We start from the raw sequence: 26,400 nt of genomic DNA on the forward strand, positions 1-26,400 counted from the left end.
GAGCGGCAGACAAGATGGGGAGAGAGGGGGACGGACACAAACACAACATTTGAGAGCAGGGACATCGGGAGGACTTGGGGGGGAGATGGGAGAGGAATAAAACATATGAACACTGCAAGGACTCTGGGGTGAATTACCGGGGGTAGAAAAGATCAAGGTTTTCCATGGGGGAAGATAAGAGATGGTGGTGAACAGCTGTTTTAAAGACCTGGAGGGAGGAGTGGGATTGAAGGGAGTGGGGGAGTTTGTTCCAGAGGCGGGAGAAAAGGGGAATGAAAGAGTGAAGGTGAGCAGAGAGCCTAGACTTTGGCAGTTTAACCATAAGAGGGTTGCAGGCAGATCTTGTGCGACCTGAAGGAATATTGGGGGGACAGAGCACAGAGAGAGCTGGGGGAGCAAGGCCGGAGAGGAGTCGGTAGAAGACAGAAAGACCACCGACCTGCCTGCGGTGAGTGAGTGAAAGGCCCTCGGAGTTGACTACATCGCAGGAGATTCCAATGATTCTGAAAGCTTTGGCCTCAACAGCGTGAAGCCGAGCAAGGTGTGAGGCAGGAGCACCAGCCCAGAGGGGGGAACAGTATTCCATTGAGCTGCGGATGAAAGCCTTGTATGTGGTGAGGAGCTCAGGTGTGCCAAGGAAGGACTTCGCACGACGGAGGATGCCCAGTCGGTGACTGGCTTTGGAGGCCAGCTTGGAAATGTGGTTTTCCCAATAAAGATCATGGCAGATAGTGAGACCCAAAAGCTTGAGCGACAGAACTTCTTGGAGAGGATTGTTGAGAAAGTAGATGGGAGGGTTGTCCAGTCGGTCCTTTCGGAGAGACATTGTAAGAGTGTGAGATTTGTCAGGATTGAAAGACATGTTCCACTTGTTTGACCAGTCTGTGATTTTGTCCAGGTCTGCAGAGAGTGAGGAGGCTGCAGACTGCCGATCTGAGGGATGAGGAATGGAGCGGCAGATAGTGGAGTCATCAGCAAAGAGATAGAGAGGATTTTCCAGAGAGTCGGAGAGGTCATTGATGAAGACCAGAAATAGCACAGGGCCCAGAACACTACCTTGGGGAACTCCAGCCAGAACAGGAAGGGAAGATGAGAGAAATCCATTCAGGGCCACACGTTGCCTACGACCAGAGAGGAAATCCGCAAACCATGAGTGGGGATTTCCCTGAATACCATAGGAGGTGAGTTTGGTGAGCAGAGCTGGGTGCCAGACCGTATCGAAGGCACGTGATATGTCAAGTGAGACAGCTCTGATTTCCTGTTTGCCATTGAGGACCTCCATCCATTGTTGAGACAGCAGAAGAGTGATTGTTGACACAGTGTTGTTGAGACAGCAGAAGTGAAGAAGACTGGTTGAGAAGAGTGATTGAAATGAATGTAGAAGGAAGTAGAGAACGGGGAAGACCGAGAAAGACTTGGCTAAAGATTTTGGAAGAAGAAATGCGGGCAAGGGGGTTAACAAGGAGAGATGCAGAAAATACGGCAAAATGGAGAAGATTGTCATGGGAACCGCAAGGCTAACCCCCGCTCTAGCAGGGAAAATGGCCTTAAAATGCATGTTGTTGTTGTTGTTGTTGTTGTTGTGTATATTGTACAGTTATTACTCAGTATCTTTGTCAATGCAGGCTCTTCTTCATCCATACTAATATTTCATTCATAATTGTAGCTACCTTCATCAGTTTGGAGTTGTTTGTTTTTCTTACTGCCATAGTTTACTTTCTGGCTAGGGCACACATCTGAGACCTTTTTACAACACTCTGGTTACATTCTTTAATCGAATCTTGGCAAAATCCAATCTTTAGCACTTCTGCAAACACTTTGAACAACCACCTAGAACAGGGGCTCCCATTCTTTTTTGCGTTATGGCCCCCTTGGCTCCCAGAGCACATCCCCAGCACCCCCCCCCTCCCTTTCGCGAGGGTCGAGCGGCAGAGCGTGTGTAAGCAGGCTATGGGGGCTGGGGGCATGCCCCCCAGAAATTTTTTTGATTTCTAGATGCTCTGTGGTGCATTCTGAGAGGTGTTTTTTTCCTTTAATTGGCTATTTTGTTTGTATGAGAATTGGTAAATTATTACACAGAAAATGAGGAATTCCAAGTAGCAAACATGAACATTTAGTTCCATAGTTTTTTTCTGTTCCTTACTGGCTCCCAACTACATCGTTTTTGGAAGAAGCAAACAAAGCAACGTCGCTCGAATGATGCATGTTTGATATGAGATTTTAATATTATCAGTAGCAACACTATGGACAGCATAAAATAGAACTGTCACACAAGAAAACAGTATGAAAACATGCATTCTCCCACTGAATTCCTCCTGCATCGAAGAACAACTTCATTTTTTCCATGACATCATTAGCTTTTGTCATTGTTTCCAGGGCACGGCAGAAAAAGAATTCTTCCTTGATATCATCTCCCTTGACATAGCGAACGGATGCCAGTAGCTGGGAGCAGGAACCAACATCGGTCGATTCATCAAGTTGAAAAGAAAACAAGCCGAAAGGCGCCGCCTTAATCTCATTGATGATCTGTTTTTTCACATTTTCCGACATGTCACGGATACGACGCTCCACTGTGTTATTCGATAAAGACACCTGTTGAACTTTGCGAGCCTCTGCCTTGCCGAGAACGCGTTCGACAATGAGGGGAGGGTACAAGGCTTGATGAGTGTTTCCCCAATCGAGTGGGGTTTTTTCTTCTTTGCAATTTGAAGAGAAACTTCATAAGAAGACCAGACAGTTGCTACATTTTGTTGTTGAAAAGCTCCTCCCTCATCCACCTTCTGTCGCTTTAAATTTCTTTCATGCGCTTGAAAAATTCGGGATCCTGCTTTGCATGTTGTAGGTCATTCGTCTTGAGGTGCAACTTCAACTTGGATGGCCTCATGGATTCAGTACTCAAAACCTTGTGACACAGCACACATTGTGGTTTCTCTTGGCCAGACACGGTAATGGACGTGAATCCAAGCTTTATGTATTCGTCAAGATACTTTCTTTTTTTACTCCCAGAAGCCATAACGTCAAATCTGCAATAGGAAAAAAACAAAACAATATCAAAAAAACAATATTTTATTTTTAGTATGGTTCAAATTACCCCATGGCCCCCCAGGGGGCCATGGCCCCCAGGTTGGGAACCACGGACCTAGAATGTCTTCAGCAAACTTCTATTCAATGCTTGCTATCAAACTTTCGCATTAATTACTTTTTTCATGCAGCTAGAAAAGTATTCTCATGGTTTTCTGGGTTCAAGAAAACTTTTATTTTAAGAAAATATTTTCTTACGAAGAAAATAGTTTTTGGCACTGTACCAATCTGGAATTTGTTTAGGGTGCCGGCGTTAATGTGCCTACTTTTTGTTCCAGACACCATGTGATCTTTAATATCTACTGATGATAGGGTCCCATCCTCAGCCATGTCAGGCATTGTTTTTATTCATTTATTTATTTTGGATTCTCTGTACTGAGTACTTTCCCAGCAGCACTTTATCTCTTTTGCCGATGTTGAGCCATTTGTCGATGCTGCCCTTAAATGCCCCTCCTTTGAGAGTACTTCCATAGTCTTTCCTGTTATACTTTACCACCACATCTTCAATCCGGTCTCACTCTTTCTTCCAAGCCTTCTGTCAATCATGAACAACCTCACACTATTATTACCTCCGCCACCAAAGGTGGATGGAGGTTATGTTTTCACCCCTGTCTGTCTGTCCGTTTGTTTGTTTGTTTGTGAACAAAATATCTCAAAAAAGTTGTGGACGGATTTGGACGAAACTTGGTGGACCGGTTGGGTGTCTGACAAGGACAATTCAATTCAATTTTGGTGAAGATCTGAATATGGATTCGGATATGAGAATTATTTAATTTTTTAAGTGATTCTTCAACATTGAGTGATATGGCCAACCAGGCGGAGGTATGCTCTCTACTTAGTGCCGTTCTAGTTATTACTTTGTCTGCCGCCTGTGGCTGCTGTTTGCATCATTACTGGGAGTGTGAATGTGCCACTGATGCCGTGCCCCATTGCCAGTAAGCTGGTACTCATTTTTCCCACATCGAAAGGATGACACGCTGAGTCAACCCACCTGGTGTTATTTAATGGCACGACAGGGGCTCAAGTTTCAACACCATGAGATATGAAGCCAGCCACCTTAACCATTAAGCCAACACCAGGCTTAACCTCACGCTAATTTTATCTCTTGCATTTGCACCTGGTCTCATGTACAAAATGCACCTACATACAGCATCTACTCTGTTATTTAATGCCTCCAGGCTTTGAGTCGTGTTTGTGAAAGCACTCGTCCATAACGTTGCTTGCTGGTCGAGGTACCTGGCTGTCAGGTTTGCAGTGGAAAATGGTTGCATTGCAACTGCATCGACTAAAATCCGATCGTGGAAATGCAAGGTAATATCCTGGGGGTTATAAATGTGCTGGTTAATTGTCACTAACTTTTTCTTCTTCTTCTTTTCTTGACCCTTTCAGAATGTAAATGGATCCAAACTAAAGGTTGTTTGGTACGCCTCGTATTTTCTGATTAAGAAAAGTTTTCTTGAAACAAGAAAACCATAAGAACTTTTCTTGCAGCTAGAAAAACTATTCTCATGGTTTCCTGTTTTCAAGAAAAACTTTTATTTAAAGAAAGTATTTTCTTGTGAAGAAAGTTGTTTTTGGCACTGTAGCAATTTTTAATTTGTTCAGGGTGCCGGCGTTAATGTGCCGACCTTTTGTTCCAGTTTTGTTTTGTTCCATCTGATCTTTAATATCGACCTGATGATAGCACTAGGGTCCCCAGCTTAAAGTCCATCTGAGGAACGGTGTGCTTGTTGATGCAATCAATGCTCAACCTGTGAAGCACCGACGAAACAGTTTATAAGTCATCGCTAATCATATCCAGACTAGACAGCTCAAAGGCAAGCTTTCTACCTTTTACCTCTGTGAGATGTCATTCCCTAGTTCAGTCCACAGATTTCGAGGCCTGCATTGGTGATGAATGACTATGGCTAAAAAGGGATTCTTCGATGTTGCTCGTCGATTAATGTGCACCTGGCTTCAAGTGGCATTGTTTTGGGAGTTGACGCTGCGCCGCTGATGCATTTCCTTTCATAGATTGTGGCAGGAATTTGGAATTCCGCCAGGGTACCAGCATACAACGGCCTACTTGTTGTTTTTGAAAGATACCATGGTATGTCTGACGGCCTTAAATATTATCAGATGGGCCGGCCAGCTTAATATCCCCTCTGAAGGAAGATTTACTCATTGGGGAAAAGCCCTGCCTGTGCATCAATGAGATGACGGATTGTCTGAGAATCAAACTCAGACAGGACAGCTCATAGGTGAGTATTCGACGTTTGAGCTTCCGTCCGCTCAGATGCTGCTAACGTAATGGTAAAAATCTACTTTTATCTTGCATTTATTAAATACTAGCAGAAGTACCCGGCGTTGCCGGGCGGGGGGGGGGGGGGGGGGGGGAAGGGGAGAGGAGGGGTGATGAGGGGGTGGGGGAGGGGGAGAGAGGGGGAAGGGGAGGGGAGGGAGGCAAGAGAGGAAGGGGGTTCATATATATGCTGGTGGGTGAATGGGGTGAATGTGGCATACATCACGTTTCTGAGTTAAGTGTGATGCCAATCAGGAAGAAGAAGAAGCCGTACTACCAACTTCGTACACTTCCGGAATTGTTTGATTTATTAGTATTCAAATGTCTGGTGATTGTTTTGTATTTATTTATGCGAATGTGTACTTGTATATAACTGTCATTAATTTAAAAAAAAGCTTAAGCACTATTGAGCGATTGTTTGTTTTTTTGGGGGGTTTTTTCAACTCCAAAAAACCGATCTTTTCTTTTCAAAAAAAAATTTTTTTTATGCCTAAAAAACTCCCAGGCACTCAATGATGAACCTCTGAAAGTTTGACGAAGATCCGTTAAGCCATCTCTGAGACAAATGGCGACACACAGACACAGACAGACATCTCTCTTATATAGTAGATTCACATCAATGATAATAACTACCGTGGCATTGCATACTGTCATGAACAGTTGTGTGGATGCTGCAACCTTCATATTGTGCTTACCCTGTAGTGTTAATCCCACAACCCACCCCCACCAGTAATATGAGAGTGCGAGTACAACGGTTTTGTTTGTTTGTTTTACGTGATATTTTAATTCCCATCTTTAGATTCCTGGAGGAATTTGAACCAATCAGGATATATGAAATGGTGTTGGATGAGGCACATTGCCGCCACCTTGAAGCTTATTCGTGAGCCAGCTGGATTTTCGTCAACCATCCAATAGCTCCTGAAATTAGCTTTGATTCCAGAAAAAGCTATAGAATCCAAATCCTTAAATCTGCGGTGTTCAACTACAGACTTGGCATTTAATATGGAATATTTTTTTTTCTTGACTTGGGTTTACTTTCTGAACTCAGTATATCAATTTGGTGAGTTTCTTTTACCCTTCGGTGATGTCTTTGTTGAAAGAACCATGTCACTGATTGTCTTTCGCAGCAAGAAGTCAATAAGAGGATTATATCACAGGTGGCGTGACAAAATGTAAGGACAGGTACATTTGACGATTGGCTTCACAATCTGGTATATAATGGTTGTTGCGTTCTGTATTAGTGGAAAACAACTGCTGCACGTCTACAAAATTAATTGCCGCTTCCTCTGGAGATGGTCCGTCAACTTGACAATGCTGTTTGTCATGGAGTGGTGGCTTTACGAAATTCTGGCATGAAACAGCGTGCTATTGCTCGGCAGTATGGCATCACTCATGGTCAGGTGTCAAAGATCCTGAAACGAAATGCTCAGAGGGGTGTCCCTACTCCAATACCGAGGCCAGGACGTCCACGCAGAACCACAAGGAGAGATGATCGCCAGCTGCACCGGTTAGTCTGCAATGGTGGTACCAAGTCAGCTAATCGGCTTAGGGCTGAGTGGCAGCAACTGACAAATGTGCCTGTATCCAGAAGGCTTAGTCAACCAACGACTGGTTCAAGCAGGCTATCGTGCCAGGCGTCCCCTGAGAAAGCCACGCCTGACCAGACAACACAGCCAGCGCCGATTGCAGTGGGCCAGAGAGCACCGTCAATGGCAGCCAGGACACTGGAATCACGTGACCTTCAGTGACGAGTCTAGATTTCTGGTCTGTCGTCAAGATGGCCACGTCCGAGTGCGCAGACAAGTGTATGAAGCCCACAACGAAGATTGTATAGTGCCAAGAGTCCAAGCTGGAGGTGGTAGGGTGACCGCTTGGGCTGCTTTTCATGCAGGGGGAAAAACTGACCTGGTTGTTCTGAATGGAAACCTGAACCAGTTCAAGTACAGGGTCATTCTGGAAGAAGCATTGCTTCCATTTGCTCGTGCAGCCTTTCGAGGAAACTTTGTCTTCCAAGATGACAATGCACGGCCTCATTGTGCTCGCATGATCCAACACTTTCTTGCTGACCGTGGTGTAGAGCATATGGAGTGGCCTGCCATGTCCCCGGATATGAATCCGATAGAGAACTTGTGGGCAGAATTAACGCGTCAAATCGACCACTTGGACCAGCAGCCGACCTCTGTGCGTGAATTGCAGCAGACTATTGTCACTGCATGGCAAGCGATTCCTGTCCAAACCTTGGCAAATCTCGTGAACACCATGCCTCAACATGTACGTGCTCTCCTGAATGCTCGTGGGGGTTACACGAAGTACTGAACTGTAATTTTACTGTCTGTAAACCCAGTCATAATCTAGCTTTTGTTTTTGTTGAATTTTTTTTTTGGCTAATGTGCAAAATTAAGAGATACTTCTGGAAAACGTACAGAAGTTTAACACAGTACTGTCCGTGAATTGAGTTCGATATCAGTTTCCATCACTTTCAAGGATCAATTTATTTGCTTCGAAATGTCAAATGTGGTTTTTGTTTCTTTTAAGGGTCACATTAACAAAATCTAGAATAATTTCAACATAATTCCAATGAACTTATGGTTCTAAGTCATCTTGAAAAGTAAGTTCACCCCCACAAAAAAAATATTCTATATTAAATGCCAAGTCTGTATATTCAGAGACGACGTTTGGTCCTTTTAAGTCCTTCCCACCTGATCACTGCACCTGTCGATATCTAAAACTTCCACACAGTACTGTATTTCATTGAAGTTGGAGCAATTTTAGACCAGGATCACCAATCCAACAGTGAGCTCCGTTAGACCTTATTAGAAGGCTGGTGTTGCCAACAAGAAGAAATTTTATGCTTCAACACAGGGAAACCGAGGCAGCAAAGAAGTGGGTAAGTATCGGAAAAGGGGGGAGGGGAGAGAGGGAGTGGCAGGAGGGCGGCAGATCAGTGAGAGTAGATGAAAGGAGAGGTCGATTTGGGAGAAAGCATTAGGAGATGATAGGCAGCAGTTTTGAAAGACTCGATGAAGAAGCACAAGATGAAGGAGCTGTTTCCACAGATGAGAGAAAAGAATAGTGAAGGGATGGAGGTGAAAATTCCGTTTAGAATTGGGGAAGGTAAATAGGTTTGGGTAAACAGGTAAGAATGCTTCTGACTGGGTGGGCTTAAGGAAGACGGAGGCACAATAGGATGGGAGGAGCGAGGCCAGAATTGAGTCAATATAAACGTGAGAGCCAACACACTGCCTGGGTGCATGAGAAGCATACCTTGAATCTCGGCTTCCTGCTGAGAAATATCAACAATATTGGGAAAACCTTGAACCTTATTCACTTCCAGGGCAGCAGGATGGGAAGGAGCTGCACCAACCCCGAGTGGGGACCTGTGGTCCATGGCTACCTTTAAGTACCACACACCATCTCTCTGAAAAGACCGTCTGGCAAAAACCCTCGCATATACTTCTGTAACAATGCTCTTGAAGAAGTTATTAAACTTTTGGTCCTCACGATCAGCCACGATATTTATTGGGCAAACCACATCTCAAAGTTGACCTCCAAAGCCAGTCGCCAACTGGGCATCCTCCGTCGTACAATTTATCCTTGGCACATGTGAACTCTTATCCACCTAAAAAGCCTTAATGTGCAGATTAATGGAATGTTGCTCTTCCCTCTGGGCTGGCACCCCTGCCTTGCACCTTGCTCAGCCTGACAGTTCGGTGGTCTCTCTGTATTCTACCACCTCCTTTCTGACCTTGCAACCTGTGACCTTGCATCCCTTCCATCTCCCCCAATCCCCAAGTTTCTGTAGGGTGAAGGCTGTCCGCCAGTGACTCTCTTCTGTTGAAACCCAAATCCAGAATCACTCCTCACCCGACTCATTCATTCTGCTTTTTTTCCTAGCGGTGGGACCAACATCTTCAGTCTCATCAATCTCATTCTTCCTTTCAGGGCTTTTTGAAAGACAGTTGTTCACCACCCATATCTCAAGTAATCCCCCATCCACAACCATGGTCTTTTCTACCACCGTGAATCCTTTATTGCCAGCATTGGCAGCACACTGACCAATTTACAGATTATTGCCACCTTCAGTCGAGTATGTTGCAACGGAGTGTGGACCTGTTCATGATTGGAGAGTGGAGACCTCTCGATGATTAAACAAACAAACAAAAAAAACAGGTCCGACATAAAAACGTTTCTCGTCTAGTCACAATACACCCCAGAGAGTACGGACCTCCCGTAATTATTAGCTTGTCCCCCCCCCCCCCACACCCCCCCCCCCCCCCCCACCTCCTTGCCCTCCGTGCAGCAGGATATGGGGTTTTGCAATCGCTTTTGTCTGTCCAGCGTATTACTTTTCCTTTTTTTTGAACCTTTGAGCTTTTGGCATCAAATCTTCAACAAACCTTTAGTATGAGAATATGGAGAACACAAATGAATAAAATGTACAATTTTTTAACTGATGTTTTTGTCAAGCTTAGTTTGAGTACAAAGCGGACGTGTACAGGCTTTGCATTTTGAGATGCTTCCTATGTTAGCATTATGTTTTGTTTCTCATTATGTTTTGTTTCTGAAGTACAGTAGTCAAAGTACAAAGTCAGCTCACCAAGGTTGGAGATGATTTTTTTTTTTTTGATTATTGGATGTTATCCTTGTACTCATGCCACAGTTTTATCCCCTTGCATCCGGAAGGTGCATATTTTAAGTCTCTGCTATATCCTTGTTGATTTTTATTACTCAAACAAAAGCATGGCAAAGTTCACATGAAATAGAACCTCACTTGATTGTTTCATTCAAATTGATGATTTATTTGAATTTGCTTCGTGGCCTTCAGAGCTGATTGACCTCCTTTGGGGATAGCAACTTAATGGAAAAGAGAAATTATACAAGCAAAACAGGTAGTATCTCGATGTTATGTAAGCCTGTGTTTATTCCTCTTTCACAATGATTCTCTTCTGGCATGCATGGGGATGCACACTTCTTGGTGTACATATTTTGTCGCTTTCATTGTGAAGGATGAGCCATTTTCAGGACTGGTAACGCATGACCTTGAGAGAACAGCCAGCATGACGTTTTGGGGTTTTTTTGTATGCTTAATCAAGGTTCATATAAGAGCTAACACATAGAACATATAATAATGCGAGCAGGAGACAAGAGGGGGGAAGAGAAGTAAGCACAACAACAGTAGGGAAGAGGGACATCGGGAGATCTGTGGAAGAGAGAGGGCTGGGGTGGGGTACACGGGATAAACAACATGGACACTACAGGGGATTTCATGAAAGAGAACAGGGGATCTGAAAAAGGTTGATTTGGGGTGGATTAAAGGGGTAGAAAAGATCAATGTTTCGGATGGGGGAACATATGAGATGGTGGTGAACAGCTGTTTTGAAGACCTGGAGGGAGGAATGGGATTGAAGAGAGTGAGGGAGTTTGTTCCAGAGACAGGAAAAAGAGGAATGAAATAGTGAAGGTGAATAGAGAGTCTTGATTTTGGCAGTTTCACCAGAAGAAGACCACTGGCAGATCTTGTGCATCCTACAGGAATATTTTGGGGACACAGCACAGACTAAGCTGGGGGAGCAAGGCCGGAGAGGAGTCGGTAGAAGACGGAAAGACCACCAACCTGCCTGCGGTGAGAGAGTGAAAAGCCCTCAGAATCAGCTTCATCACAGGAGATTCCAATTATTCTGAAAGCTTTGGTTTCAACAGCGTGAAGACGAGCTAGGTGTGAGGCAGGAGCACCAGCCCAGAGGGGAGAGCAGTATTCCATTGAGCTGCGGGTGAAAGCTTTGTATGTGGTGAGGAGCTCATAAGTGCCCAGAAAGGACTTCGCACGACTGAGGATGCCCCAGTCAGCTACTGGCTTTGGAGGCCAGCTTGGAAATGTGGTTTTCCCAGGAAATATCATGGCAGAGAGTGAGACCCAATAGCTTGAGTGTCAGAACTTCTTGGAGAGGATTGTTGAGAAAGTAGGTGGGAGGGTTTTAAATAGAAGGGAGGGGTGAAAGTCATTGGAGAATCAACATGAACAGCATCTAACTTGAACACATCTGACATCTGCATCCAAAAACAATGCAGAGAGAACAATGTAGATTTATCTCCAGCATTTTTTCTAAAATGAATGACTGGAAACACCGACTCCCTATGCGAGCGACCAGGTGAAGGGGGTCATGGGTATGTGCACGACTACCGTATATGGGTGGGCATTTGTTAATATTCTTTAATGGCCACAATTATCACCACATTATTGTGGGGTGGGCTGGGGGAAGGTTGACCCAAGTCTTTCACAAACCGTGAGGCCAAGCCTAACATTCGACTGAATTTGTAAATTGCTCAGGATGCCACCGATAGCTCGCCTACGGTACTCTTCGTGAAGGGCACTGTGGGATATTTAAAGTCCAACAAATATTGCCGGCAGACAGGATGTCCAGGAACGAGAACTAGACGATAACCTCCATCGTGCGACCCTCAGTTCCCCTGGAAAGTTTTGATGAGATTGGATAAGTAACGACCGAATGTATCACAGACAGACAGACAGACAGACACCAAATTGCGTATTTTAGTACTTTCCCATTATGCATTTCCCATTTATTAGGTCTGAGAGGAAGGATGTGCATAGGAAGCAAACTTACTTGTGAACTCTCTAGTCTGGGTTTGATTCCTGATCCGGCAATAAACTCTTGGTTCGGTGCTTCACAGCGAGAGCGTTGCATCACCGTGTTAAGCCGGTGTCTCACCTGCTACGTTAGTTGGTGAACGTTCGAACGGCCTGGCCAGCCGGTTGGTGAAATATTTGGCCAAAAAAAGATGAGAATAATCAGGGCTAGGAAGAAGTAGTAGAAATAGTAGTTATGCATTTATCGAGCCAAGTAGGGCAGATTAGGACGAGCACAGCCCACAAAACTTGTAGGGGTCAGGATGAATGATTTTGAGCCATAATGGGAGTTGTTACATCATCTGTAAGAAACTTGGTAAGTTTGAAGGGAATGTTTTTGTTTTTCCTTTTTCTTACTTTTTGACACTTTTTTATCTATCTATAATTCCAGTAATCTCTGTGTGTATGTGTGTGTGTATGTGTGTGTGTCTGTGTGTCGTTTGTCTGTGACCGCTGTTTCTCGACAACCACGGGTCCGATATACTTGAAACTTGCCAGGTATATTGCTGGGGACCCGAGGATGTGCCTTTTCAAGGTTTCATATTAATCGGAGAAGTAGTTACCGAGCTATGGCGATTTCTTTACCAAACTCCGCAAGCCGTTCGCTTTGGCTTTGCGAATGGACCAAACCATTTCATGTAAATAGAGGGGGGGGATTGTCACCGTACTCGCAAGCCGTTCGCTTTGGCTTTGCGAATGGACCAAACCATTTCATGTAAATAGAGGGGGGGGATTGTCACCGTACTCGCAAGCCGTTCGCTTTGGCTTTGCGAATGGACCAAACCATTTCATGTAAATAGAGGGGGGGGATATAATTTTAGATATATATATAGTACGGGCATGCCCTAGTGAACAATAAATCTTGGAAATGCCTGATGCTACTGGGCAACTGCGCAGGAAAAGTCGTTTCTCCATTTGCCAGTAAAAAGGATCAGACTATGATGTTTCACAAAGGAAAGGACTCAGATCCGTGTCGGGGAGAGGGAGCCACACTACCACATTTGTGATATGTCTGTCCGTTTTTGTCTGTCCATCTGACAATTTGTTGCCGTTTAGTTCAGTTGGTCTGATAATCTGTTGCCTTCTGTTGCTTTTGCTCTTAATGATCCTTGACTTCTATATACATAAGATAAATATGTACGATGAGTATGTTGGGAAACATCAGTGTAGTTTTACTTGACTCACAAGGACATGAGCAGACAAGGATAAATCGCATAGTTTACGCCTGGGATATCAGCTTCCTGAGATGTGTCATCGGATGGGAACACCGAATGGGCCTACCCTTTTGTCTATTTTCTCATGTCTTGTGTGTAACGGTACATTAGCATCTCATAATATTCCTGTTTTCCATTCAGAATTGTATACATCACAAGTTTTTTCTGCAATTGTAAATTGTATTCCAACTTCTTTCCTGGAAGTCCTTGCATTGCCCATATGCTTTATACCTCACCCACCTTCCCCCAAGCCCTCTCCCTCCCACAGATCTCTCGATGTCCCTGCTCTCAAATGTTGTGTTTGTGTCCTTCCCCCTCTCTCCCCATCTTGTCTACCACTCCCCTTATTGTGTTTTACGTGCCGTTTGGTTTTTTTTTTTGTGTGCTTAATGTTAGCTGTTTCACGAGCCTCGATCTTGTATACAAAAAATAAAAAATAAAAATGCATGTGGTGGAAAGCATATATTATAGTACTAGCAGAAGTACCCGGCATTGCCGGGCGGGGGAGTGGAGGGGAGGGGGAAGAAGAGGGGAGGGGAACGGGGGGAGGGGAGGAGAGGGGTGAAGGGGAGGAGAGGGGGGGGAGGGGGGAAGTACCCGGCATTCCGTGTATAAACGTGAGGGAGAAGAGGGGGGAAGGGGGAGGGGGGGAGGGGAGGGATGGGAGAGGAGTGGGAGGGGGGAGGGGAGGGGGAAAAGGGAGGGGAGAAGGGGAGGGGGTAGGGTGGAGGGGAGGGGGAAGGGGAGGGCCAGTCAACAATGACGTTGCAGTTCTCATGGTCGGAGAGCAGCACAACAATCGCGACATCGTCTTGAATCTTCGCAACAGCACGAAGCGGATTTTGGAGACTCACCGATCCTGTGACGCCCTCCAGTACCGGCGTTGCCGGGTGGGGGAAGGGAGACCCATACATTCCCAACCCGTACATTCGCCCTCTCGACTCAAGCTCACTCAGACAAAAGCCTCGCACAAATTACACCGTGAAGGCCCAATGGCCATGTCTATGCCACAAATCAAGTACGTGAGCGAGTCGGGCACACTGAATTGAAAATATATAGAACGCTCATACTCCGTGAAAAGTGAAGCCAACTGGCGGCGGGGATGGAACATCACGTGATCGCTCTGAGCGAATCAGCGCGCTGCTCTGCCACCGGTCAGAATCCGTGTATAATATTCCTCGCTGAAAAAAAATCGATGTGAAACATGCTACTATCTATGCTAAATCATGCTAAATGCTAATCATGCTAAAATCTATGCTACTTGCTGTGAGTTTATGGCGGCAAGGAACATCAAGTGATCGCGTCACGAACATCATTCGTGATCACGTCATCACGTGATCGTGATCGTCATCAATGTGAGCGAATCAGCGCGCTGCTCTGCCACCGATTCAGATTCCGTGTATATTCCTCGCTGAAAAAAAATATGGATCTAAAGATGAAAGAAAAAAAAACCTATGTGGTGTGAATGGCAATGTTCCTCGCTGAAATGTGAAAAAACGCATTCGCTTTTCGCTCTGAAATACGTGCGAACGTGTAACTGAGTTAATGGCGGCAAGGAACATCACGTGATCGCTCTGAGCGAATCAGCGCGCTGCTCTGCCACCGGTCAGATTCCGTGCATAATATTCCTCGCTGAAATGCGCTGAGGTAAAAATATGGTAAAAAAATATTATGAAATAAAATTTTAGGTCAGCCATGTTCTTCCCAGGCTCAATGGCCATGTCTGTGCCAAATATCAAGTACGTGAGCCTCTCCGTTTAGGAGTCTATCGGTAACATTACACACACACACACACACACACACACACACACACACACACACACACACACACACACACACACACACACATACACACACACACACACACACACACACACAAACTGTGTTTAATATATATATAGATTTTGGGATTAAATAGGATACATGAATCCTAAATGTTTTGAGTAAACACTTTATGTGATTCTTTTTTTTTTTCATTTATACTTTGGCTTCGAAAAATTGCGTACACTTAACCCAGACGTAGCAGTCAGTGGTGGTGATGATGATGATGATGTGTCGTCCTTTTTGACGAATCTCTTCCATTCGTTGGCTCATTAAGCATTGTATGTTACGCAATGTCTGTATAGTCCAATGTGGGACGCACAGCGTCTACCACAAACATAGTAGGTAGAGACAGGTCCTTGCGGAGATGAACATTCGCAGGTTTTCCTTCCTTACCTCTGCTGTCTCTCACTCGCAAGTCTCCCACATTCAAAGTGGTCCAGGCCTTTGCGGCAAATGTTACACCATGCTGACCCATTTGTGGCCTGATGTTCCCAGGTGACAACTGGGATGGCACAAGACTTGAGTGTACACTTAAGGACGTCCTTGTAGTGCTTTGTTTGTCCACCACGTGACCTTTTACCAAATTCAAGTTGTCCACAGAAAAGCACTCTTGGGATGCTGTGGTCTTCCATGCATGTGAGGTGTGCTAACCACCGAAGCTGGTCTTGCATCAGGAAATACTCGATTCTTTGGATACGACAATAGCGGTAGTAATCTTTCTCCAGTACCACGTATTGATTTATTCTCTTTTAGTGTATTGATACCAAGAGCCTGGTGTTGGCCTAGCGGTTCGGGTGCCGGCTTGGGATCCGAGGATCCTGGGTTTGATCCGAGGATCCTGTGTCGCAAGAGGTGCCTAACAAGGTTGGTGGCAGGAAGGGCATCCGGCCATAAAACATTGCTTCAAAAAGGGGACCAAAAAAAAAAAAAAACCTTTAGAGGCCATTTTTCCCCGCAAGCGGGGGTTGGCCTTTTTCGGGCACCATGGTTGTTGTTTTTTTTTTTTTTGGTCCCCTTTTTGAAGCAATATTTTATGGCCGGATGCCCTTCCTGCCGCCAACCCTGTTTGTCGCCTTTTACGACAAACAGGGAATTACCAGTGAACTGGTACTCAAATTAGCCGACCTCGGAAGGATGACAGGCTGAGTCAACCCCCCTGGCGTTAATTCAGTGATCGACTGGGATTCGAACCCAGGATCCTAGGATCCTAAGCTGGCACCCTAGTAGTCTAGGGCGATTAGTAATTTCGTGTTTTTTGTTTGTTAAAATTGATTTAGCAATGGATTCTGCTTCAGAATATTATAGAGATGTAAAAAAAATAGGGTTCCATTTTTTCTTTTACGTCTAATAGGTAGTAATTCGAAGAAATCCAAGATGGCCGCCATAAAATTTGGAAAATACACTTTTGTGCATATCTTTGTATCTAGATATCATATAAACATGAATAATATGTCGTTTTATATGTTTTCAGACCCAAGGAAGCCATATCTGCCATTGTTTTTACAGAAAAATGCAAGGAAATTAAAATAGTGGGCAATATACCAGCCAAAATGGAGACGGCCGTCGTGAAATCGGATCGTATAATTTCCCAATTAGAATCGATTCAATAAACAATCTTCACTGATAACATTTATTTTGAATACACACACACGCACACGCACACACACACACACACACACACACACACGCACACACATACACACACACCTAAACATAAACGATGAATGAACATAAACGATCACATAAACGAATGCCTCATTCATCCTCATCCATATCGATCACACGCGGTTCATTGATGTTTGCTTTGTTGTTACAACTGTAACCCACACACCCACAAACTTCAGTACAAGGAATATTGTTATTGCGACAGCTACATCTTCCCATACACCCTTTCTTGCACCCACAGTTCACGAGATTCATTATTGCTTCTGGGGCTGGAGGATTCAGGCATCGACTTGGGGCATAAACCCCATCATCCGAAAGTAACTGCCAACCATACTCGACAGGTGATGGAAGGGACGGATGGCTTTCTGCTGCCTTTCTCCATATCATTGCGATATAATGTGCTCGCTGAACGTGTAACTTTAGCGAACCAGTGGTAGGTGGAAGACTCTCTCCCTCAGCAGCACGGTTGGAGAATAAGAACCAGCGAAGCTCGTTTACTTTCGTGTGAACTTTAGACTTGTACAGCAGACAGACGAAGCGTTCCAGCTGGGAACACACTTCTGGTGACGGATCAGTTTGTCCCAAAGACTCCAGAGCCTCCCATATCTTGTTGTCACATGTCATGAAGACCTTAAAGCACCAGTCCTTGCTCCTGCCAGCGAACCTTCCAGACATGTCACTTCCCGTGAATGCGTGGAATCCAAGTATTGCAGACGCACGTTTCTCTCCTAGCATGCCATGAATAGGTTGGACTGCAATGCTCCTCCTCAACTTTCCCTTCCCAGTGAGAAACCTCGTAGCAGGTGGTAGATCGTGAAATCTCTGAATCAGTAGGAGGAAGATATCGGTATCTGGCGAATCAATGATAACTTCTGCATCTTTGTCGACTGTGAGAGCATGCAGAATTAAGAGTGTATCGGCCTCTTCTTGGCTGTGCGTGAGTAGACTGTCTGGAACTTCAGTGTTGCCCGTGGTCTTAGTTCCTGATGTCACCATGAACTTCTTCAACTTGTTTGGATGAGCCTTGCTGTAAGATAGACACTTCACAGCCAAGTACTCTGTAAGCTCTGCCTTGGTCTTCACATTGGAAAGGAAATCTTTGAGTGAAATCTTCTGGATCAATGTACTATCCCTGACGTGATAGTATGTTGATTTCCCCTTTGTCCTCTTTAGGCGCATTTTGTCTTTCAGTGAGTTATCGATGTATCGGTCGAATACCAACCTCACGTCATCATAATGCACGGCAATATTTTCGAGGCGTTCAATGAACGATTGAGCAAAGTCACTGCATGTAATCATTTGTTCTGTTTTGTCACTGCTTCAGGTTCCATTGCCAGGAATCTCTGGAAGTACAGGTTGTACAAAGCGATCAGTGTTACCATGTGTGCCTCCAGAGCTCGATACAAGTGCCTCCCATTTAGTATTTGGCTCACTGTGGTTGGCGAGAAAAGTCCAGCCTCGACCCATGCCTGATCAATTCCACTCCCTTCCACGTATTTTCCTAATGCAGCTAAGGCCCAAAACACAACATGTAGCTCACCAGGTCGGAAGAGGAATTGCTTCCTGATGTCCTCGCGTTCCACCCACAGCTTCATCGCCAGGTCGTATAGCTGCAAATCGAGAGTCATGACTGTGATTGCCTCACTCCCCATAACACGAGTTGTGATGTTGTGAGCTCTCATCAGACCCGTGTACAGTGTATCATAGTCTGTAGGAGGCGACCTTATCAACGGAGGAACGAGAGCAACATTGGTCTTCTCACTGGACGAAGATAGCAAGGAATTGAAGGCTCCCCACGTCCCCGGAGCTGTGAGTTTGACGTCAACTTCTCCTTCTTCCTCGAAGTTCAGGCATCCAATCATCCAGGTCATATCGGTTTTCTTGTTCTTGTCTGTCTCGGGTTTTGATGTGAGCAGCTTGCAGTCGCTCTTTCTCTTCTCGGGTGCTGGCTTCTTGCAGGTCAACGTTTTACAGCCAACTGCATCATGTATCGTTTGAGCTTTTGATGACCGGTCAAGTTCAATTGGTGGTATCATGGGTGATTTCTCCGGTGATACAGGCTGGTAGATCGCAATTGCTGTACCATGAAGGGTATTCATCCCGCAAGGAGTTGACTCTAGAAAATCGATGTTGTCCATGGCAAACCAGACGAACGTGTCCTGAACCAACCATGGTGGTAGACAGATGCCTCCGGTGGACTCCATTTGCTTCAGTACGGAGTTGGCAATGCTGGTCTCAATCTCCATGACCTTTTTGTAGGAGATGGCGAGGTCCAGATGTGCAAGTTTCTCTACAAGCGCCTTGGATCGTGTGTTTTTGTGTATGTCGAGAGCTAAGCCCACACTCAATGGAGTTTCAAATCGTTGTTTGAATGATCCATCCTCGCTTCTTGGTTCGTACGATACCTGTCGGTCAGATTTATAAGCACCGACAAAGTGCTGCGCCAACAATGATGCACTCACACCAATGGAGTCCTCCCTGTTGCTATTTCCTACTTTCCTTGTTCCCATGACTGCATGCTTGCAGAAGATGTTGAGCATCGGGGGTGGCTTGTAATCAGCAAAGGTTCCATTAAATTTCCATGCTGGGGAAGATGCGATGTCTTTCCTCAATATTTTCGCAGCTCGCAAAAGTACTTTAAAATCGTCTTTGATGCTGTCTGCTGTAATTGTGCTTGATATCATGTGGTCTTTGAGCTTTGTGGAAAGAATCTGCTCTGGCTTTGTTTTGTTTGAGGGCCGGCTGAAATGAACATCGGCAATGTTGTCTAGGATCAATTGTTTCAGGTATGGCTTATAACTATGGTTGTCTGAGACCGGAAAGTCGTGCTCCTTAAGTAAATTGACATAGGTTACATGAATTTCATTCATATTCAGCACAGCATTTTCAGTAGTATCATTCAACGCAGTTTCAACAATTTCAATGAGTTCAAGGTCTGATAACACCTGACCAAAGTTAACATTGGTTGTTTCTGTTTGTTTTTCCGTCTTAACTATAGCACGTTTGGCCTTAACTACACATGGTAAATGATATTTCATGTCCTCAGCCATTGCTTGCAATGGGTCAGGCGAACTTATGACACTGTTCAGTCTCACTTTCAGATTGTCATTACTTGTTTCTTGGCCAATGTTTCTGATCTGGAGTCCCATGTTCTTTGTTGACACATTGTGTAGTTCACTTCCTCTGTCTTCCTGGCATATGACACATCTGAGCGCGTCAAATGTCTGTTCTCGGGAACACCTTCTGGATGTTGACGTGCTTTCCCCTAGATCACTAGAACTTGGTCGTCCTCTCTTTTTCAGTCGGATTTCTGCGGCACTGCCTGATGTTGTTCCTTTCTCAAACCTAGCCTTTGCTCGATCAATGTGCATCTTATTGGTAACATCTTTGTAACAAGCTTTATGGTAGCGGAGACCTTTTGCGAGCAATTCTTCAGCAGAGGAATATTGCAAACGTCTATTCAATGATGCAAACTTTGTTTCACCATACGTGTACTGTTCCTCAGCACCTGCCATCAGTTTCTCGACAGAGGAGAGTTTTGGTTTCGTTACAAAGGTTGTATAGTCTGTTTGCCCTATGGCCATTTGGCATACAAAACAAAGTCCGAAATCTACTGACTTCTCAATCTTCCTGGGTGGTGAGTCACTCATCTTGAAGGTAGATGTAATTTTCTAGACACTCTTGAACTGTCGTCGGTCCTGCAAAGATAGATACTACTATTCAGATTCACATTTCGTCAACACAGTCAAAACCAGACCTTAACTAGATGGTGGAAACTTAATTAACCGATTTCATGCCGGCCGACCCCACTTTGGCTGGTATATGTCCACTATTTTATTTTCCTTGCATTTTTCTGTAAAAACAATGGCAGAAATGGCTTCCTTGGGTCTGAAAACATATAAAAGGACATATTATTCATGTTTATATGATATCTAGATACAAAGATATGCACAAAAGTGTATTTTCCAAATTTTATGGCGGCCATCTTGGATTTCTTCGAATTACTACCTATTAGACGTAAAAGAAAAAATGGAACCCTATTTTTTTTACATCTCTATAATATTCTGAAGCAGAATCCATTACTAAATCAATTTTAACAAACAAAAAACACAAACAATATTGTTATGACATATGGGCCTGCACTATAGCCGCTAAGCCAACGCCAGGCTATAGCTCAGAGGTGCTAGAGTACCAAGGGGTACCAAGAGTACCAAGGGGCCCAAAAAAGGCCAACCCCTCCTCTGTGGGGAAACATGGCCTCTAAAGGTGGTTCTAGTGTATCGATACCAAGCTCATGTCTGTAGCACATTTCTTTGACACGTTTTAAAGTTTTTCTTCCCATTCTGTCCGATTCAGGTGCTAAGGACAAACCAGTTCTCCGTAACGAGACATGAGAAGTTGGTCAGCGGGTTCATATCTGATCAGAGCCTGCCTGGGGTGTTCGTCTCCTACGAGCTATCACCCATGATGGTGCGGTTCACGGAGAGACAGAGGTAAGAACATTCTAGACTAGACCTCAGGACTGGTCTTTTATTCTGCCGGATGATCAGCATGCTGCAGAATGAATGTGCTGTCCGTATTTGCATCAGCTTGAGATGTACTTCATTTATTTATTTTTCTCAGCATTCATTAGTCTGCCAACCTTGACTGCTTGATATTCCGAGACGCTCTAACTCAAACAGAAATGAGCAATTGCCGTGGAAAGCATTGCACTTGGCATGTTTGGCTGCCAGGAGATGGAAAACCTAATTGCATGACCCAGTGAGGCACGAGGCTTGATGCCTTTGAGATGGTGGTGTGTGAGACAGGTTTTGACGTCACTAACTAAGAGAAAGGTGCTTCTGAATAATGTGCGCTTTGATTTTTCAAATCGTGCGGTGCTCTGAACCAACGTTTTCTCATCTTAAACTGCAGGTCATTTACACATTTCCTCACCGGGGTCTGCGCCATCATCGGTGGGGTGTTTACAGGTGTGAACGTCCTTATTCTGACTTGATTCAATTCAGATATGATTTTTTTTTGTGACTTCTCCTTATTCATTTTTAACAATAATCTCATCAGTTGTGTGTGCATGCATAAACCTTTAGGGATGGCAGAATAGATCGGAGGTATGCGCACTCACCTCTGAGCTATTGAAGCATGCAGGGTGATGTGTGTTCCGTCCAATGGAAAGATGTTAACTAAGCTAGAGGACCCGTCTGTCACCAATGGTCGTTGGTGGACCTTAAAGATCCCATGGCGCCTTTCGCAAAAAGAGGAGGGAAATTATCGCCGACACCCCCAAACAAATTTCGAATTCCTCCCCAAATCGCCTTGAGTCGAACGTCCAGCCTGGCGAGTCAGTTCGTGGAAACCTGGGCCAAAAACGTTCCCTGGTCGACCCCACGAAAAGTTGGGAATAATTGTGGCAGTTGTAGTAGTAGTTGAATGTAAACTTTCAATAATGTCTTCTTGACTCAAATGAACCACCTTTAAAGGCCATTTTTTCCCCGCAGAGCAGGGGTTGGCCTTTTTCGGGCACGGTGGTCCCCTTTTTGAAGCAATGTTTTATGGCCGGATGCCCTTCCTGCCACCAACCCTGTTAGTCGCCTCTTGCGACACACAGGGAATTACCAGTGAACTGGTACTCAATTTGCCGACCTCGAAAGGATGACAGGCTGAGTCAACTACCCTGGCGTTAATTCAGTGATCGACCAGGATTCAAACCCAGGATCCTCGGATACCAAGTCGGCACCCGAACCGCTAAGCCAACACCAGGCTCTTCCTGACTCAAATAATATTGTTAAATGCTATAGTGGTATCCTTGCTTCCCTTTCCCTGTCTTCTATTTCACTGTTGTCATGGTGTATAGTGTATACATTGAATTTAAAATAAATTGGTACTTAAAAAAAAAAATCTTGTCACATATCTACTAATCATTGTGGAACATTGTGTAGATTATGCCAGTGACAAGTTCTTGAATCTCCCTTTAGCACTAAAAACACATGACCTCAGATGTTGACTTTTTGCAATAGCATGGCGTCGATTAGAGGCATCCCGAGTAACACTCGGGGAATGTCGTGTGTCTGTCTCAGTGGCGGGACTCATCGACTCCGCGATTTACCACTCTGCCCGGGCCATCCAGAAGAAGATAGAACTTGGAAAAGCCACCTGAGACACTGCCTGTCTGAGCCCGAGTTGTCCTGCCAATTTTCTCTGCAAAAAAAATAATAATTAAAGAATGCTTGTTGATCTTTATGAATCGCTGGATAAATGCGCTGCGATCCCTGTGGGGTGAGCACAGGGTTACCTTACCTTGCCCATTTTAATTATTGTTGAGCCAGTATTTGGAACGTTGTGTGTGCGTCTGTGCAACCTTTGTGATGCTCAACGTGTTAAACTCTGAATCCGTTGTGAGGGGGGATTTTCATGTCATGATGTGAACTTGTTTCTCCCAAGTCAAAACAAAGTTACCAAATCGGGAGGTCTTTTTGTGTGATTTGTTACAATGGCATGCGCCAAGATAACAATGGCTTTAAAATTACAATGATGGAAAACCAGTGGGTATTATGGGTTTTTAAAGGAATTTTTATTTTATTGTTGTGCTCTGAGGTTCACAATTTTTTTATTGCATTTTTTTTTTTTATTGTTATTATTTTTTACACCATCTAGCTTGTGCAGTCGAGGTGCGTCACATTTTACATTCAGCATTGTAATCGGAATAAAATAATTTTATCCTTCAACAGTAATGGAGCACAGAGCCGACCACCACACCTCTCGGCCTCCCCTTTTCTCCTTGTTTCCATGGGAACAGGAATGAAATGCAGGTCAAAAAGCTTCTTTTTTTTGGAACCCGCATATGTAATTTTCATAAACATTCATCAGTGTGTGTATATACCACCATAATTAGTGTATTATAATATTATCTTTCTCAAATGTCATTTCTGTGTAATAAGTATGAGCCCACTATAAGTAGCTGCTGGTTTAGAGGAAAAATCTGTGTTGGAATGGGCTGGGGGTTGAGGGGATTTGGAATGGGGCGAGGAGGGGATGAGAGTCCTCCACTTACTAAATCCTCCACGATAAACAGTATTCAAAAACATTGTTTCTGTACAGTTTTTAACTCAACTGGACTATGTCCAGCTGAGTTTTTGTCGACACCCAGTGTCCGTCGTCCGTCTGTCTGTCTGTCTGTCGTCTGTAAACAATTCGACGTCTATGCTCTAAAAGTCACAAATATTGATTAGATTTGATGAAACTTGTAATGCAGCATCTTTAAGACAAACTAGTTTGGGATTGCATTTGGGCGTTGCACGCCCAAAAATGGGTGCGGCAGGGCGGCCATATTGAAAAATCAATTTTTGTTGATATAGACCTGTTGAGTTCAGGTTCCCTGGAACCTCAAGTTTTTAATAAGGTTCATGGTGCAGCATGCACATTGTAGGACTAAGACGTCAGGAGATGCAAGTAATAGAGGTTTCTCACTGACATAAGCGGTGACGTCACCACCTGTTGTTCCGCCATTTTGTAGGAAAATGTGTGCAGAAATATCTGCAACTGGAAGTGACTCCAGCTAATCTCATGTTGTTAGTCATTTAGACAAGCAGAGCAAGCATATCCAGAAATTAGAAGTCACTGGGGTCACAGATCCCTACAACTTTCCAGGAAACTTACTGACCCCCATGGAGAAGGACGCTAATAGGGAGCGGCTGCCTGACCTACAGTACCCCGATATTTACAATTATCTAGTAAACACTTCCTCCCACTACATAAAGGAGGCTGTAAAAGCTTATACGAGCCTGGATGGTTATAAATATGTTGTGGCCAGCTGGGTCCATGGGATGCAGACCTGAAATGTGCCAAAGAAATAAAGTGGTCCAAAGTAAGTACCAACCAATATTCATCAGGAACCAGGAATCAGGAATATTAATCAGGTACGCTTATAAACATAATACATAATAGCTCATCATAAAACTCTGTGGGGCTGATTTACGTCTCGTGATTGTTGTGACAATGTTTGAGTGGAACTTCCATCAAGGGGTTACTCAATGGAGTCCCAGTTCTTTTATAACCCCATTTGAGCCAACCCTAATCACCTAAGGGTCCAGATTAGCATTGGTTGTAAAGTCTACCTTCACAAATGAATGGAGATCAGTGTACTGGAATGCTGTATAATTTATAATTGCTTAACGTGGATACAGTGCCTTCAAAATGTAAAGTGTTACAGCCTGAATTTAAAATTGATTAAATATAGAAAAAAAAAATTGTCGCTGCTTTTCACATATGTCATTTATGTCACACATTTACACATATGTTACAGCCCTATAATGTTAAACTTTTTTATTTTCTTGGAATTTTTTACAAGATAATTAGAAATGAAGAGTAGAAATGTCTTGAGTCAACAAGTATTCAACCCTTTTGCTATGACACTCCAAATAGAACTCAGGTGCATCCAGTTTCCTTTGATCATCCTTGAGATGTCTCTACAACTTGGTTGAGTCCACCTGTGGCCAACTCAATTGATTGAACATGATTTAGAAAGAAACACCTTTCTATGCAAGGTCCCACAGTTGACGGTGAATGTCAGAGCAGAAACTCTACCTTGATGTCCAAGGAACTGTTCATAGAACTCCGATATAGAATTGTGAGGAGGCATAGATCAAAGGCAGGGTGTAAAACAATTTCTAGTGTTGAAAGTTCCCAAGAGCACAGTGAGCTCCATCATTAGGAAATGGAAAGAATATGGAACTACCCAGACTCTTCCTCGAGCTGGTCATCTGACCAAACTGAGCAACCGGGCAAGAAGGACATTGTTCAGGGAGGTGACCAAGAACCCAATGACCACTCTGACAGAACTACAGAGTTACTTGGCTGAGATGGGACAACCTGCCAGAAGGACACCAGTCTCTGCAGTACATCACAAATCTAAGCTTTATGGGAGATTGGCCAGATGGAAGCCACTCCTGAGAAAAAGGCACATAACGACACACCTGGAGTTTGCAAAAAGGTCTGTAGAAAATCTGTAGAAAGATTTGAACATTGCTGTTCACAGACACTCCACATCAAACTTGAGAGATTGAGCAAATTTGCAAGAATGGGAGAAACTTCCCAAATCCAGATGTGTAAAGCTGATAGGCATACCAAACAAGACTCAATGCTGTAATTGCTGTCAAAGGCACGTCTGCAAAGTGTTGACTCAAGGGGTTGAATATCTATGTAAATTAGATATTTCTGTCTTTCATTTTTTACTTGCAAAATCGAAGATTTTTCAAGTATACTGGTCGGTTGCGTTTGTGGTTCTGTTTGTCTGTCTGTTTGCTTGTTTGTCACCGGCCTACAGGTCACAATTTTCAACCGATCTTCACGAAACTTCACCAAATGGTAGAGTTGGTCAAAAGCAAGAAGCCTATTGTTTTTGGGGTCAAAAGGTCAACATAGGCCAAAGATCACCAACTTTGCTAAATTTCTAAAATCCTCAATTTTCATCCGATTGACTTGAAATTTGAAGAGGACTTGCATATGTGGTCACTGAATTCAACCACCAAGTATATTTGAGGTCAACATAGGCCACATTTCTAAAATCCTCAATTTTCATCCAATTGACTTGAAATTTGAAGAGGACTTGCATATCTGGTCACTGAATTCAACCACAAATTATATTTTAGGTAAACATAGGCCAAAAGGTCAACATAGGCCGAATTTCTAAAATC

General features: G+C 44.1%; 1 protein-coding gene across 4 annotated transcripts in view; it reads left to right on the forward strand.

Annotated features, from left to right (window-relative positions):
* The window catches only part of ERGIC3 (ERGIC and golgi 3), a 124,351-nt gene extending 101,179 nt beyond the window's left edge, over window positions 1-23,172 (forward strand). For all 4 annotated transcript variants that reach the window (XM_078786814.1, XM_068130911.2, XM_068130912.2 and 1 more), the window contains 3 exons: window positions 21,068-21,204; window positions 21,626-21,681; window positions 22,786-23,172. In XM_078786814.1, the coding sequence (XP_078642940.1) occupies window positions 21,068-21,204; window positions 21,626-21,681; window positions 22,786-22,865 (273 nt within the window). In that variant the 3' untranslated portion in view covers window positions 22,866-23,172. The remainder of the gene's footprint in view (window positions 1-21,067; window positions 21,205-21,625; window positions 21,682-22,785) is intronic.
* Window positions 23,173-26,400: the final 3,228 nt, after the last annotated feature.

Source organism: Myxine glutinosa, chromosome 11 (genome assembly GCF_964187855.1).
Source record: "Myxine glutinosa chromosome 11, kmMyxGlut1.1, whole genome shotgun sequence".
NCBI classification, from domain to species: domain Eukaryota; kingdom Metazoa; phylum Chordata; class Myxini; order Myxiniformes; family Myxinidae; genus Myxine; species Myxine glutinosa.